This window comes from Hypanus sabinus, chromosome 30, assembly GCF_030144855.1.
Source record: "Hypanus sabinus isolate sHypSab1 chromosome 30, sHypSab1.hap1, whole genome shotgun sequence".
Classification (NCBI taxonomy): domain Eukaryota; kingdom Metazoa; phylum Chordata; class Chondrichthyes; order Myliobatiformes; family Dasyatidae; genus Hypanus; species Hypanus sabinus.
The window spans coordinates 26788596-26806449 of record NC_082735.1 but is presented as its reverse complement, the minus strand read 5'-3'; the positions used below and the strand labels follow the sequence as shown (position 1 = coordinate 26806449).

The window sequence follows — 17854 nt, the reverse complement described above, 5'->3', positions numbered from 1 at the left end:
CTTCTGTTCTTCCGAATTCAATTTTGGGAGAGTTATTTGTGATTTTAAAAACTTTTCTATCTCGACATTATCATTTTGTGATTCTGATTGATACAGCTCAGAATAAAAATTCTTAAAAGTTTCATTAATTTCTAAAGGTTTATAAGTAATTTTATTTACACTTGTTCTAATTGCATTTATCGTTTTGGAAGTCTGGTCTGTTTTTAACTGCCAAGCAAGAATCTTGTGTGATCTTTCACCTGGTTCGTAATATCTCTGTTTAGTTCTCATAATTGCTTTTTCTGTTCGATATGTCTGAAGTGTATTGTAACTTCTTGTTAACAAGTTGTCTTCGTTTTTCTTCTGTCATATATCTTTGAGATTCTTTTTCTAATTTTATAATCTTTTTCCAATTGATCTATTTCTACCATATATTCCTTCTTAATTTTAGAAGTCTAACTTATTATATGGCCTCTCAAATATGCCTTCATTGCTTCCCACAATATAAATTTATCATCAACTGAATGTGAGTTTGTATCTAAAATAAACGATCTGCTTTTTCATAAAATTACAAAAATCTTGACGTTTTAATAATATTGAATTAAATCTCCATCTGTAAATCGATTCCTCTTTATCCATCATTATTATTGTCATTATCAAGGAGGAATTATCTGACAATATTCTTGCTTTATGTTCCATATTTTTCACTCTGTCTTGAATATTCGTTGATAATAGGAAAAAATCTATCCTTGAATCAAGTTTTGTCTATTTGAATAAAATGAATAATCTCTTTCTTTTGGATTAATTCTTCTCCATATATCAATCAAATTTAAATCTTTCATCAATGATAAAGTTAATTTTGCTACTTTTGATTTTGTAACAACCTTTGTTGATCTATCTAAAACTGGGTCTAGGCAAAAGTTAAAATCTCCACCTGTTAATATTTTGTCATGTGCGTCAGCCAATTTCAAAAAAGCCTCTTGTATAAATTTTACATCATTTTCATTTGGTGCATAAATATTCATAAGAATCCATAGTTCTGAAAAAATTTGACAATGTATAATTACATATCTACCTGCCGAATCAATTAATACATTTTGTATTTTAATTGGTAAAGTTTTATTAACCAAAATTGCACTCCCCTCGCCTTTGAATTAAATGAAGCTGCAATAACATTTCCGACCCATTCTCCTTTTAATTTCTGATGTTCTATCTCTGTTAAGTGTGTTTCTTGTAAAAAAAAAAGCTATATCTATTTCCATTTTCTTAATGTATGTTAAAATTCTTTTTCTTTTCACCGGTCCATTAAGCCCATTAACATTAAAACTTTAAAAAAATTCAGTAAATTAGTCATTATTTTTAATAGGGTTACTCCAATCTATAATAATACCTAATCTTTCAACTTTCGTAGTACCTTGGGGAATCTTTTCAAAATTCTCCATATTGCTGTGTGTCTCCCCCCCCCTCCCCCCCCCCAATCATCTAGGCAAAGAAAGAAAGATAGAAGAAAAATAGATTATAAAGAAAAAAGTAACAAAATACCCCCCTACTAATGTTGTGGATAAAAAAAAACACATTACCCCCCTCCGTTGTACGGGTCATGGCAAACGCCGTGATTACACACGTGAATCCCGTAGCGATTGATCCGAAGTTCCCCCAGCTCCCCCATAACATAAAAAAGTATATATATGAGAAGAAAAAAATATCACTACACTCAATATTTCTTAAATTTTTACCTTTCTCCCCCAGTATCATATAATTAAGAATGTATTTAAATTCTTCTGTCCTTAAATGTCTATCAATTCCATTCACTGTCCCTGTCTTCATCTTTAATCCGTTTCACTTTTAAATCTTTGGCTGTGATGAGCGAATATTTGGGAGTTTTTGTGCAAACTCTTCCACATCCCGATAATCAGTAAAAAAATCATCTTTTTCCTTCATCCAAAAAAATTATCAGGGTTGCCAGGTGATGCATTATAAATTTATAACCCTTTTCCCTTAAAACTTTTTTCACTGGGTAAAATTCCTTCTTTCTCTTCAAAAGGCCATGACTTATATCAGGATAGAAAAGAACTGTTTTCCCTTCTATCATCAATAGCCTGTTTCTCTTTCTGGCACGTTGGGCAGCTGCCTTCAGGATCTTTTCTTTATCTTGATATCTTAAGTATTTTATCAAGATTGATCTTGGTTTTGATCAACTTGAGGTCTTGGTCTTAAGGCTCTGTGAGCCCTTTCTATTTCAATTAACTGAGTTCCTTCTTCCATTTCCAGGTTTTCCAGGATCCATTTTTGAAAAAAATTTACTGGATCCTCTCCTTCTATACCTTCTTTAAGTCCAACAATCTTAATATTATTTCGTCTGCTAAAATTTTAAAGCATATCCACTTTTTCCAACAACTGTTTTCTTTCTGATGTCCAGGCAGACATATTGTCTTCCATTTTATTCATTCTTTCAATGATGTCTGCCGTTGTTTCTTCCAAGTCTTTAATTTTCTTATTCATTTTGTCCTGTCTTTTCATAATTTTGTCAAACATGATCTTTATATTTTAATATCTTTTTTATTACTTTTAACGCTTTTAATTCATGCATTATTTGCACCAAAGTTTTTCCTATGTTTCCAAAAAACTTTTACCTTCATCTTCGTCTGATTTATCCAGAGAATCTGAATCTACCTCAGATTCACTTTCACTTCCAGTTCCGATTGTAGCTGGGATTTGTAGTTCAGGTTGCTCGTGTTTGCGCATGCCCCTTCCTTCATGCATGCGCATTTCTTGTTGCTTTTTTTCTTTGGAGACGGTCGATGTTGCCGCAGTTTCCTGTTCTGTATCGCCGGAGGTAAAATGCACTTGAGCCCACGGCTCTTTCGTGGTGGCGGGCCTTGATTCTTTTCCAACTTGTGTTCTCTTCAAGGTAGTAGTTTTCTTCTGCTTCTGCTTATGAGACATATTTTGGAACAATCCTGAGTAGTTTATAAGTAACTTGTAGAAAGTATTTACTAACTTTTCTTCACTTGAACATTCATTTACTGATTTTTTACGGGAGAGCTGGATTTCCACATCTCGATCCTACGTCATCACGTGACGTCCCCGGCTGCTACTTGTTGAATTACTATGCATCATCCGTTATCCCAGGTATAACTAAGTTAGTGAAGAGTTTTCCCTTCATTATTACATTATTAAGGCTTTCTGTTGCTATGCTTGTATCTCTGCAGTTCAGTTCTGTTGCCCTTATTTGACCCAAGAATGATACAAGGTTTGGAACTGAGAAATCCTGGGAACCAGGGTAGTAAGAAGGAATAAGCAGGATGTTGGCAAGTAAGTGGTTCCTCTGGGCACTGTCAGTAGCGACTTTGGTTTGAGAATTCACCAGTAAGTCCATTTTATCCTGCCTCTTATTGTTAGCTCTACTAGTACGCTACTTGTAACTTGCTTTTGATGTGGACATTTGAATTCCCTCATTTGGAGTTGTTACGTACCCCGTAACTGGGTCACTTACCAGCAAAGATAGAGAAGTCTGATGGTACTATTTTTAACAGTATTTATTGGTAAAAATACACAAAAATAATATCAATGCAAACATACAGATAATATACGTCATCAATACTAAATCTAAAAGCGCGGGTATAATAATAATCAATACGAAATAGCTCTATCGTTGTCTAGGGGGATAATGTACTGTCCGATGGAAATATAAAAGTCACTCAAGTTCATGCAGTCTGCAGCCTTTGGTTGGAGTCAAGAGAGAGAGTTTAAAACTTGCCCATTCCTTTTATGATGTCAATCCTTCGAGAGTTGTTGGGGCTGATTTCTCCTTTGTTTTAGCTAAAGCCGTTCTTCCGTGGTAAGGCCCACCAATTCCGAGGCAAATGGAAAAGGACACACGTGGGCTTTCCACCGGCTGTCACTATTACGCTGTTACAGGATTTCTAGCGTTTCTTCTGGTGCGTCTAAAGGGGCTGTTCCCCAGACCCTCTTTTATCCTGACTCACAGTGTCTCAGATGTCAATCAGGTCGGGATGATGCAATCCCTCAACCAACCCCCTCTGATCATTCCCTGAGGGCTTCCATGAAGTACAGTACTCAATACACAATTCCGTCTCCAAGAGACAATGGCTGTTTTCCGTGGCTTTGTATCGTTGAGGGCCAGGACATTCCAAACGTCTGTCTCTCATTTCCTGGGTCTCCTGACCTGAATTAATAGCGATCTTGTGATTCTCAAAAAGGAGGGGCACAGGCGTAACAGAGTACACTCGACACTCCTGCTACTCTGTGTTGCTGAGTACTCCCTGAACCACACCAAACCTACTGTATACGTCAATGTTGTCACTTGCTATAGGACAGAACAGCAATTTTGAAAATGGAGCCTGGTGCAGGCTAAAGGGTATGATGATGTGATATAATAAAATCAGTGCCGTTAGACGTTTTACTGACAGAGCTGTATTTTACAGGATGAGCTAGGTAGGATTTGTTTATTGATTCCGAGTCTGGTGACTAACCAAGTTCTTTGCTGCGTGGTTTATTTGCATTTTATTAGTTGTGTTTTTTGTGTGATACAGTTGAGTGTCTTATTGTGCTTTTTTTTAGAGGGAATTTGTATTATTGTGAACGAGGATGAGAAGGAATGGCAGATGCCTCTCAAAAGAACATTATGATAATCTAGTAGTTTCATGGTCACCATTGCAAATACAAGTTTTTCTTCATTTCAGATTTTTATCAATTAGCCAAATTAATAGCTGCTGTGGTGGATTTGAATTCTGTTCTCCAAGCCGTTGTATAGGGACTCTTAATTACTACTCCATAAATTAATGACCCTGTTGAATTCCTGCATATTTTTATTGATTTTTGTGATTTGGAAAGGAGATGATACAAAATTATTATAGTGTACAAACATTGCTTAACTAACTAATTTTGAGATTCTTATTTATCCTAAAATGTCATGAATTTTGTCATTAATTACATAGGTCAATTTGTAAAATACTATTCTATCAGAAGTGTATATCCAATTTGTTTGATTTGATTGAACTGCCTGTTATGCCACTGGTGTTTAGGACAGCAATGAAGGTCCTCCATCTCTGGTTGTGTTCAGGGCTTCCTTCATCATGTCAGTAGCTTCCTCTCAGTTTTCACTACTGTCAGTCATACAAGTCTTGATTCTTCATTGCTATTTTGGTAACAAATTTTGGTTTACTCTGAGCTGAACCCTTGAAGCTGGAGGACCGGTGAACCACTCTTAGCCTGACCTTTTCCCTTTGACCTGTTTGGCATGGGTGACCCTACCAAGAGCCAAAGCATGAAGCAGTGACTCTAGCCAACATAGCTCACTGGGTCATTGAGGCACACAAGCCTCCAAACCTGATGACAATGTTGTGGTCCGCTTGGAGGATCCAAGATGTGATGAATGTGCTATCAGCCCACTGAGCTTAATGTTAAATTTAATGTTAAGTATATGTTAAAATTCAATAATCAGAAATGCAGATTGCATTCCTAATTGTCAGTATATGTTTCTCCTGCTGGATAAAATTGTCAATTGTATGCATATATTATAAGATCTGGAATATTTTGACAGAAATGAGATGTGTGCAGTGCATGGATTAGGTGGCTCCAAGTACTAAGTTTTATGTTCTTTATAAATAGGCCGTCAGGCAAAGCTGGCCTTCCTAAACACGGAGGTTAAACCACCAAGAGATGTAAGGCGCAGGCAGGAGAGGCATGGGACTGGAATGACTGTTCCGGCACCCCCAAGGTGATTCTACTGTTTATTTTCTTATAATGCATGTAAACCCTTAATTTGCGAGTCATACCATCAATGGTAATATTCTTGTCCAACTAAAAGTGACGTTTGCATTTTATATACAAGATTCTGATAAGGCTTCAAAGTTGGGATTCAAGGAGGGTGTCTGAAGCATTTGTGGGGTGGACTGTGGATAGTCACAGTCTTGGGGTATTGGTTGTGACATTTAGGACAGAGATGAGCAATTTCTTCATTCTGTGAATTTCTCCCCCTCAGAATTCTGTAATTGACTATCTGACCAAGTAATTGAATATCTGCCAAAACAAAACACATTTCCAGAAACAAAAGGCATCGAAGGATATGGGGAGAGAATAGGAATTGAGTCTGAAGACCAGCAATAATAATACTGAAAGGCCAAGCAGGTTCAAAGGGCTCAGTGGCCTCCACTATCTTGTTATATTACTGTGTTTATAATATTTTGTCCAAAAACTTAAATTTGTTTTTATTTCTTATGTTGTGAAACTTCAGAGACTCAATCTGTAGGTTTTGTAGAATGAGTCAGGAAGTTGAAGTTAGACTTATTTTTTAAATGTCTTAAAACTTTTTTTTATAGGATAAAGATGCATACTCAAATAGGAAACAGTGGCAGTGGGGGAGGAAACCAATCCTTTGATGGTCCAGGGCCTAGTTCCAGCCATGGCTCCTCAGCATCTAGTGTGACAGTTCCCAACAGTGGAGGAGGAATCCATGAATCAAAGAAACAAGTCAAAAGTAAGTTGTTTTTTTAAAATAAAATGTAAATTTTCAAAGTAGATTTTATTATCAAAGTATATGAATGTTGTCATGTACAACCCTGGGATTCATTTTCTTGTGGGCATGTTCAGTGAATCTATGGAATAGTAACTAAACATGATTAATGAAAGATCAACCAGAATGCAGAAGACAACAGACTGTACATATGCAAATATAAATAAATAGCAATAAATAACGAGAACATACGATAATGAGGTAAAGAGTCCTTGAAAGTGAGATCATTGGTTGTGGGGACACTTTAGTGATGGAGCTAATGAAGTTGAGTGTAGTTATCCCCTTGTGTTCAAGAGCCTGATGGTCGAGGGGTAGTAACTGTACTTGAACCTGGTGATGCGAGTTCGGAGGCTTTTAGATCTCCTACCTGATGGCAGCAGTGAGAAGAGAGCATGACCTTGGTGGTGGAGATCTCTGGTGTTGAATGCTGCTATCCTGTGACAGCGTTTCATGTAGATATGCTCAATGGCTGGGAGGGCTTCACCCGTGATGTACTGGACAGAGTGCAGTACTTTTTGTAGGATTTTTCCATTCGAAGGCATCTCCACTACACACCCATAGAAGCTTTCAAAGTTTGAGATGTTATGCTGAATCTCCACAAAGTGCTGAGGAAGCAGATGCACTGTTGTGCTTACGTGCTTGGTCCAGTATAGGTCCTCTGAAATAGTAACACACAGGAATTTAAAGTTCCCTACCCTCTCCACCTCTAATCCTCTGATGAGGACTGTGTCTTGGACCTCTGGTTTCTCTCTCGTGTAGTCTATAATTAGTTCCTTGGTCTTGTATTCTATAATCAATTTCTTGGTTATATGATATATAAAGTTTTCTGCTATTCTCAATCCCTTAATAGATGTTATTTGAATGATTGGCAATTGGAGAGGAAGAAACCTTTTTGCACAGTAAGATATTTGGATTCCAGTTTGGTAATTGTTCTCTGGAACACAGAGTTGCAAACTGGATCTCCTGATAGGTCCGTTGCATGATTTGCATCAATTATCTCCAGTCTTCTCCCCAAACTGTCCCCAGTTGCTGAGGGGAAAAGAAAACTTGAGAATAGTAGAATTTTTATTCCATGTTTGAAACATAAAATTTGCTTAGTTATTGCTGTTAAAAAGTAATGATAAGAATCACTTTTTTAAAATGTTAGAACAATGGAAATGATTTGTAGTTTTCAAGGTGCGTTGTAAATATTGACATTAAGTTTTGACATTGAAGAACTGCTTTCGCTAGTCACATCCTACTATTTCTAGTATGAGGTATCAGTAAGTATAATTCTTGATTTGGGGAAGTGGAAGACTGTGATCAGAGATCAGTTAATTCCTGAATGTTGCAGACAGTAATCCTAGTTTACACGGGCTTTTCCTGGTAATCGTTCTAAAGGTTATATTAGCAGAGGTGGAGATGCATGTGGCTTCTTGTCTTTAAAGCTCAAAGAATGTTTGGTCTGAAAGTCAAAGCCAGGTGATACAAAAACTGAAATATGAGTTAACATCACCAGTACCCTCAATCATGCAGATGCCATTGCCAAAAAAAAGTGTACCAGCACTTCTAATCCTTCAGGAAGCTAAAAAAAATTAGGCATGTCCCAATTGACCCTCACCAATTTTTATAGATGCACCAAAGAAAGCATCACGGCTTGCAATTGCAACTGATTTGCCTGTGACTGACAGAAACTACAGAGTTGTCTCTCAAAAACCAGCCTCCCCTCCATGTACTCTGTCTGCACTTCTCACTGCCTCAGTAAAGCAACCAGCATAATCAAGGACTCTTCCCACCCTGTACATTCTCTCTTTTACCCCCACCCATTGGGCAGAAGATGCAAAAACCTGACAGCACATACCCCCCAAGCTCAAGGACAGCTTTTTTTCTGCTGTTATGAAACTATGTAATAGCTCAGTTGTATGACTGGATGGATTCTTGACCTCACAATATTGTGGTCTTGCATCGTACTGTCTGTCTGCATTGTACTTTCTCTGTAACTCTTAACAGTCTGTTATTGCTGTTCCCTTGTTCTACCTTAATGTATTGATATGATGAAATGATTTGTATGGATGGCATGCAAAACAGTAGTTCTTTCCATTGTACACGTATTGTACAATTGCATTGTTACTAACTGGTTTATTAGTAACAGTAATCAACCAGCTTACTAATTTAATTAAAGATAAACTTCAGTTTAAATTGTACTTACAATTTTTACTTTTTTTTTTCAGAAATTGCACCAATGATGGCAAAAACAATAAAATTTTTCAAGAACCGCTTTAGTCGAAGGTAAATTGAATGGGCGAAAGATGGACAGAACAATGACATCACCAGCTCCTTAAAGAGCTGTATCAACTGTCCCATTCTGATCCATTTTGTGCTCAAAAACACAAGGGTACAATTTGCAATACCAAGAACTCAAAAGACAGTATGTGTGCTTGAGAGGATGCCGAGAGTTACATCTTATTTTTTAAAAATATTTTATCATTCTACATTTTAGAAGCAGAAATGTAAGCTCTTGTCATTAGAGCATTGAGTGTACTTTTATTTTAGAATGTTCATGTATAAACAACACTTGGGCCAGCCTTGTTGCACAAATTGAATCACTATTTTTAAAAAAAAAATTCCCATTACGTTTTAAAAATTTTTTTGTCTTCACAGAGTGAAGCTAATTTTAATGGCAGCAGATTTCAGGCCCGGTCAACATCATTGTTACAGTATTGGCATTAAAATGTTCTTTCCCTTTTGTTCTTTCATATCATCTTTTACTGTTGTGCCAATCTTTTTGTTCTCATGCTAGTATTTTGAACCAGTTATTCCATTGGGTAGAGTGAAATAGGTCATAAAAGTACATTGACACTGTGGATAAAGGAATGCAGTCACAGAAATAATTAGTGCCATTTTGACTTTTTTTCCTGTGGTAACATTTTTTTTGCTAATAAAGTCCTAGTACTGTAAGTGAACATGTGACATTGACAAGTATGTTGGTTATTTTCTTGAGGCTTTGTCCAAAAGATGATCATGGATTTTTATCTTGGATTTGGATACTTTGTTTTGTGGATGTGGAGGGAAGTATAAGGATAAGATAATTTATTAATTTATTGGTATTTGCTAAGACAAAGCTTCAGGATTTCACCATTCGTTTCAGTGAATGTTTATCTTGGCATTAGGATGGCTACATTTTCTCTAGGTCTATTTGGGATTATTTAAGTTGCCCATTTCACCGACAACAAGATTGATGTGATTCATTAAAAGCACTAATGTTAATTCTGAAGTGACACAATTTTTAAAAAATGTTTCTTTGTCTTTGACGACTATAAGTTGATTCATATTCTGCAGGCAGATCCCTGCCCATGAAATCATACCAATAACACTAAATTTTTTCATTTGTTGTGGGGATGGGGGGAGGGGGGGAGGGTAGAAATTGCCTATCTCACTTGCAGGTTACACACATGAAAATCCTGATCTGTTCATTAAAATTTTCCTGGATGTGCATTTTGATTAATGCTATTGACATAATAATTTTGTTAAGCAGTGCAACACGCACAAAATGCTGGAGGAACTCAGCAAGCCAGGCAGCATCTGTGGGAAAGAGCAAACAGTCAATGTTTGATGGAGTCCTGATGAAGGATCTCGGCCTGAAACGTTGACCGTTCATTCTTTTCCATAGATGGGGCCTGGCCTGCTGAGCTCCTCCAGAATCTTGTGTGTGTTGCTCAGATTTCCAGCATCTGCAGACTTTCTCATGTTTGTTAAGCAGTGTGTGTCTTTGTAAATGCACTGTGAATTGATCTAGGTCAAAACCAATTATAAGGCACAGTTACCCGGCACAGGTCATCAAGAATATGTTGAAAACAGAATTTCAGATCCTACACCGATATGGTGCTATTTTAGTGGGTGCATTATGTGAGAGGAAGAAGATATGAAATAAATATGAGATAGATATTTAAAGAGCAAATATAAACATTTATTTTGAGGGGATGTGAACAAATATTTAACAATGTTATAAAGAACCATTAATATACCATGGAATGAATGTATTTATTGTACATTGTATGTAGAATCTCAAACAGCCAGTTTAGATTATGCAATTACAGCTGTGGCAATGATGCCTAATTGAACTATGAACTTCATCACATATGTGCTAAAAAGACAGTTATTAAAAAATCAGATCTGAGGCTCAAGTTGCATCTGTTTTTTAAAAAAAAGTATAAAATGTAAACTGTGTGTTTAATTGGATGGGCACAGTGTTTTCCAGGAATGGATTCAGATGACTATTGTAAATGATTTGAGTTTGTTTCATGGATATATGATGTCTTTTAAAGCTACTCAAAGTTAATATTTTATGAATCTGGGTGTCCTTTATTTTTACATAACATCCTCGACAATGTAACTTTTATATCTTTAAATCCTCTTCCATGTATTATTCATTCGTTCCCAACCAGTTATGTAGCTGGTTTCTAGTTTTGAAAATACAAATCTAACTACTCAAAGTGCACTACTTTATTAACATTCTTCTATCCTAGTCTATCTTCTTGGCAGGTAGATTACTCTGCTTGACATGTACCCCACAGCCGATACGACTAAGATTAGAAGGTTGCTTTGTGGAAAGTCACTGATTCAGTGGCAATTTGACCCACGCTGTCTCAACTAGGCAAAATGAGCTATTTAAGCTATTCCCACATTAAAGATCTTGCCCTGTGGTCTTATGGTATGCATTTCATATTCACCCAGGAACTTGCAAAACGTGGCAGATTTCAGTTACTATTACTCATTCAAATAGTAATTTGAGTCTCCTACCACCCTCAAACTTTATTCCCCCATTCCCCTCTATTTCTACTAGTTAATTTGATTCATCATCCTGTAGGCATTGACCTCTCTCCTAAGGGAAATGGGTTCTTCCTGTTCCCTTTCAATTTTATCCTCTGTCAGCTGGGAAGAAGGCTTTGGCGTGATGTTCCTTAGAGTTGATATTTAAAGCATTTCACTTATTTCATTTGACAGCGATTCTTTAGAGTGCTGATGCTGGATATTTTAAAGGTTAAACTGGGAGAACACTCGGATGATTTGTTTCTACAATAGAATAGATATTACCAATGCACACGCTTGTCCATCCACACCATGCATAGAAACCAGTAGCAGCATTTCCACTAAATAGAATGAAAACTAATCCTTATTCTAAAAATATGATAATGCACTTAAGAAATACTGAAATTTCTGAACTGCCCCTCCTCCTCAAAAAGAAAATTTCTACATTTCTTTGTGTTGTCATCATGATATAATCCTGATTGGAAGAATTGTGACTCTTTGATGGCATCTCAGCTCCAGGTTACATGACACTTTTCATAAATTACAAGTATTCTAATAAAATAAATGCAAAAGGAAATTGAAATGTACATACTTGGCATTAAACTACAGGAAGTTAAAGTGTAAATATGGGATTACAGGTTATTCAAGTCCTTTTTTATAGCACATTGTCACCAAATACTTCTGTTAATTTTCTTTCAAAGGGTCTGTTATATGTTCATTCATGTCCCTTAAAATAGTATGTTATATTACCAGCCAATTCAATAAATTTTAGTTTCCTCTGTTATTGGAGAATGTCTTCATCAAAAATTGCCTCCTGCTTTCCTAATTTTAATTACTTGTCCATGTCTTGTGTCTGCAAAGCACCTTGTGTTTTATCTAAGTAGACATTGTATACCTAAGGTAAAGGTGTAAAACTTCAAAAATGAGCAATTTTTTTTTACTATTGTTTCAGAGGTAAGGACTACAGTGACTGAACTCAGGTATTGTCAAAAAGATATCTGCAAATGGATGCAATGTGGTGGGATTGTTTAGGAGGGAAAACAACCTAAAGAAAAAAGACAGTATTATTGCAGGAGGCTGGTCAAGTAATATTCTTCCTTTAAAACTGTACACCAAATGGTACTTGGTGTTAAATATAAAGTATAATATTGGACCAAATAAACCTTTATTTTAAAAAAGAAATATCATTTCATTGGAAATTATGATTGTTATGAAGTTATTTTTTCCAATATTAATCCAGTCTAATACTAATTAAACTTTTGGGTTAAAATGGAGTAGAGATGTATGGGTAATAATTTTCTTTTATCTGGTCACAACAAAATAATAAGGTCAAATCTGGTCACAGACATGTTTTAATTTCATCTGATTTAACGTGACTCTTACTTTTTGTTTTGGACTGTAGGGTGACTTTTAAGTGTACTGTGAGAAGTGAATTGGACAAGGTCGGACCCTAATCGTTTTGATTCTGAGAACTGAATATCTTTTCTTTTTGAGTTTCTTTGCTGAAGTTTATTTAAATCACCTTTTTCAATAGTATCCAAAATTTAAATATTACCAAAGTTTACTTCGGAGAATTTCCAAGAACATCACTTAACTCATAATTTGTTTAAATCTAAAATAATATTCTGGACAAGATCTCTACAATGTATTTATGTGAAAGTAATTTTAACAATATATTAGAATTTTCAAATACACTGAAAATTAAATTAGTTGGTTTCTGAGTTTTCTGGATGGAACTCTTCCAAACTAGAAGTTTGTTCTTCAAAAAAAAAATTCAATTAGGACTAATCTAGAAACTTCCAGCTGGGGCTTGTGAATAAAACTTGTGACTGAATGGGACATTTTATGTATTATGGAGGATAGGATAGTCATTTTGGGACAAATAGGATTTTCACTCACCTACAGCTAAGACATGGAATTCTGCAGGGCTAAGACATGGAATTTTCACTGGTGGAGTGGGACAAACTGAAATTCATCAACACATTTATCAGTACAGCAAAAGAATCTGAAAGGTTTGAGAACCAATTCTTGTAACATTGTTGGCACATTAGATTATTTTGCTTAGGGCTTAAAATATTGCTTTTTTCAGTGTGGCTGAAGATTTCATGAATAAATATGTACATAGCTTCCTTTCGGTTTGACTTTCGTTGTATATTCATATACAGTGGTTATGGTGGTTCTGAGTAAAGTAACATGTATATTACTGGAGTTTTTTCTTGTTAAAGTATTAATGCTGGTGAAAGTGTGAAAATATTCAAAGACTTAACTGTATTCTTTGAATAAAATGAAAATATGAAAAAATAATAGTTGATTTTATAGGTCTTCATAACTTAGATGATTGATTTCTGATGATTGAAGAGCATTTCACTACTGAAAGCCGCATCAGTCGTATAATTATTTGATTTTAGTTAAAGACCGAAATTTATATCCATAAAGTATAATTAATTAATATCAGTTATATTGGGGATCTCGAATGCTTCTGAGTTGGATCCCTTTTGTGTATTTAAAATTTAGCATTTAGAAATTTTTTTCAAAAATTATAGGAATTACACAATATCACTCAGTAAATTTGATTGTCAGCATGATGGGAAATTTAAAAAATTAATAATTTGTTTATTTTTACACTAAAAGATTTCAAATATGTACTTGAAAGATTCTGTATTGGAAAATTTGAATTAAGTGAAAGCTTCCTGGCTGTTTTGAGTAAGCTTAAGTTGTGAATGCATTGCTTTTCCTTTTGAAGTTGCATTTTTATGAGGAACTATTCCCTTTATTACTTTATCTCACCTCTTCTCTCCCACTTGACCACCATTGCCAAGCTGACTGTCTGTCATTATAATTCTGCACACTTCTGCCAAGCCAATGTTATATAAAGGGAATGTTGCAGCTATATAGGACCCTGGTCAGACCGCACTTGGAGTACTGTGCTCAATTCTGGTCGCCTCACTACAGGAAAGATGTGGAAACCATAGAAAGGGTACAGAGGAGATTTACAAGGATGTTGCCTGGATTGGGGAGCATGCCTTATGAGAATAGGTTGAGTGAAACTGGCCTTTTCTCCTTGGAGTGATGGAGGATGAGAGGTGGCCTGATAGAGGTGTACAAGATGATGAGAGGCATTGATCATGTGGCTAGACAGAGGCTTTTTCCCAGGGCTGAAATGGCTACCATGAGAGGGCATATTTTTAAGGTGCTTGGAAGTAGGTACAGAGGAGATAGAAACATAGAAAATAGGTGCAGGATTAGGCCATTCAGCCCTTTGAGCCTGCACCACCATTCAGTATGATCATGGCTGATCATCCAACTCAGAACCCTGTACCTGCTTTCTCTCCATACCCCCTGATCCCTTTAGCCACAAGGGCCATATCTAACTTCCTCTTAAATATTGCCAATGAACCAGCCTCAACTGTTTCCTGTGGCAGAGAATTCTACAGTTTCGCCACTCTCTGTGTGAAGAAGTTTTCCCTCATCTCGGTCCTAAAAGGCTTCCCCTTTATCCTTAAGCTGTGACCCCTCATTCTGGACTTCCCAAAAATCGGAATCAATCTTCCTGCATCTCGCCTGTCCAATCCCTTTAGAATTTTATACGTTTCAATAAGATCCCCCCCTCAAATCTTCTAAACTCCAGTGAGTATAAGCCTGGTCGATCCAGTCTTTCTTCATATGGGATTCCTGCCATCCCAGGAATCAATCTGGTTAACCTTCTCTGTACTCCCTCAGAGGTCAGGGGTAAGTTTTTTACGCAGTGTTGAGTGTATGGAATGGGCTGCCGGCGGTGGTGGTGGAGGTGGAAACGATAGGGTCTTTTAAGAGACTCCTGGATGGATATGTGAAGCCTAGATAAATAGAGGGCTATAGGTAAGCCTAGGTAGTTCTAAGGTGAGAATGTGTTCAGCACAGCTTTGTGGGCGGAACGGCCTGTATTGTGCTGTCGGTTTTCTATGTTCTATGTTTCTATAAACTGAGGAAGAGAGTTAACTGGTTGTGGAGGGGCTAAAGATCACAAAAATCTGGGCATTGCTGTCAAGACTATAATTTATTGCACATCTTTAAGTGGCTTTGAAGGGGTGTTGAGTAATCCTTTTGGTGAAGGTTTTCTTGTTGAAAGTTCCACAGTTTAGTAAGAACAGCAATCGAAGGACTGGTAATAGAGAATTACATAGATTCGCATCTTTCTTTGAGAATAAATTTTAATTTCTTTGAAAGAGCAATGCGTTATTTTTCAAATAAGTCCCCAACTTTAGATTTCCCTATATTTGGAAACTTCCACTCAGTATTCACTTCATCAAACAGTCTTGTATTCCAATACTTGTTTCACCTCATTCATGCTAAACTATGAATGTAGGTTCAATTTTTCCTCATATTCTCCATCGATCCCTTCATCCCAGGAATGATCACAGTGAAGTGCTTCCGCCTCATCTATGTTCCTGTAGGAAACTAAACTAGAGCACTGTACATAGTTTATAGCCTCATTTGTGGGTTGACACCCTGTTTTGTATTGTAACTATCTTGCCTTGCAAAAATCCAAACATTCCTTCTGCATTCCAAATAGCTTTTTGTACCTGTTTGGCTGTTCAAAGCAAATTTATTATCAAAGTGGATCTATGTCATCTGAGATTCATCTGTATACACCAAGAAACTACAGAATCAATGAAAGACCACCCCCAACCAATATGCAAAAAAAAACAGAAAAATACAGTAATAATAAATAACTATGCAATAAATATTGAGAACTTGTATGAAGAGGCTTGGCTCCTTCTACAATTCAACATTTTGTAGTCTCTACCGATAACCACCCAACTAGATAAACCTGTTTACCTTTATTATATCCAGCACCAGCACAGTATACCAAAGATAGGGCACCTGCTGGAGCAGCTGTGCAACAACCACTTCTTGGTCAACCCCAGAGGCAGGGGTGGGGAGCCCAACGAACGATGGTGGTTCTACCACCAGCAGTGGGGCGCAGAAGACCACCCTGCAAATTCCTGGGAAACGCCAGGGCTAGCCGCCGCATCAGGATATGTGTGGGACAAGAGGTCGGGACGCCGTGTTTTGGTCGACACGGTGCCAAGATCAGCGTCTTGCCTCCGACGAGTTACGACACCCGCAACAGGGCGTGGATGCTGTAGGGGACACATATTCACAGTCCCGCACGAGCTTTTCCCTTTGTTGGTGAAGCAGACCTGGCGCCCTTTTGGGACTGGCCTTTATGCCGGCGCGCTGGCTATTTGTGAGCCGGTTCGAGTGCGCTAGGAAGTGGGTCGCCACAGTATAATATTTTTGTGTTTTGTACCTTTATTATACATTTGAAATTTTTTTTGCTCAGACATATTCTGTTCTCCCCCACCCCACTTCTAACTTATTGTTTTGTATTATCAACAAACTTAACTATAGAATACTATTCAGTAAAAGTCTCGTGTCCCTTCATTTAAGTAATCACTATTATGATAAATTGATAAATACATGAGGCTCCAGTGCTGATCCCTGATACAGTGGGTTAACTGACCCTTGGTTTCTAGCTTTCTGCCTACCTTCTTTCTCAAATATTGCTGATAGAGATGTGCTTTTCAGAATTTTGGTGGGTGACAATCAACACATTCACTACTGCAACACACAATGCTGGAGTATCTTGGTCAGGCTGCAGCAATGAATGGAAATGAGCAGTTGATATTGCAGGTTGAGACCATTCATCTGGATTAGAATAAATCCTGATTCATTGATGTTACCTGATCCACTCTCAGTGCTTTGTGTGATGTTCTGGATTCCAGCCTCTTGTGTCCTCATCCACTATTGTTGCTTGCACTTTCTCCAAAACCCTAGGGATGAGGCCTTGTAAGTATTTTAAGGTCCTGAAATTATAATTGAGGGAAGGAGGAGGAGAAGAAAGTTGTTGGAGGGAAATAAGTTAGGTTATTACAAGACTGTTACAAGTTCTACTAACCATGTACACTCAGAGGTCATTTTATTAGGTACCTCCTGTACCTAAGAACAGGGCCACTGAATGAATGTTCGTGGTCTTCTGTTGTAGCCAATCCACTTCTTGTTATGCATTCAGAGATGCTTTTCTGCCACCACTGTTTTAACGTGTGGCTATTTGAGATACAGTTGCCTTTCTGTCAGCTTGAACCAGTCTGGCCATTCTCTGACCCCTCTCATTAACAAAACATTTTTGCCCACAGAGCTGCCACTCACAAGATGTTTTATTTTTGTTCTTCTGCACCATTCTCAGTTGTTTGTGGAAATCCCAGGTTACCAGCAATTTCTGACATACTAAAGCCACCCCATCTGGCACCAACAATCATCACGGTCAAAGTCACTTAGATCACATTACGCCCCCCCCCCCCCCCATTCTGATGTTTGGTCTGAACAACAACTGACCCTCATGACTGTGTCCTCATGCTTTTATGCATCGAGCTTCTGCCACGTGATTGGCCAATTTGATATTTGCATTAATGAGCTGCTGCACAAATAAAGTGGTATGATTGGCCAAGCATGGCTCCAATGCCATCTTCAGATTTGTCAATGACACTACTGTTGCTGGATTCAGCA

The 17854-nt window shown here is 37.2% G+C and overlaps 1 protein-coding gene across 1 annotated transcript in view; it reads left to right on the top strand.

The window, feature by feature from the left end:
- The window catches only part of eloa (elongin A), an 80192-nt gene extending 66602 nt beyond the window's left edge, over positions 1-13590 (top strand). Inside the window, exons 9-11 of the mRNA XM_059954464.1 lie at positions 5614-5722; positions 6324-6481; positions 8728-13590. Coding sequence (XP_059810447.1) covers positions 5614-5722; positions 6324-6481; positions 8728-8789 — 329 coding nt within the window. The 3' untranslated portion in view covers positions 8790-13590. The remainder of the gene's footprint in view (positions 1-5613; positions 5723-6323; positions 6482-8727) is intronic.
- The last annotated feature ends 4264 nt before the right edge of the window (positions 13591-17854 follow it).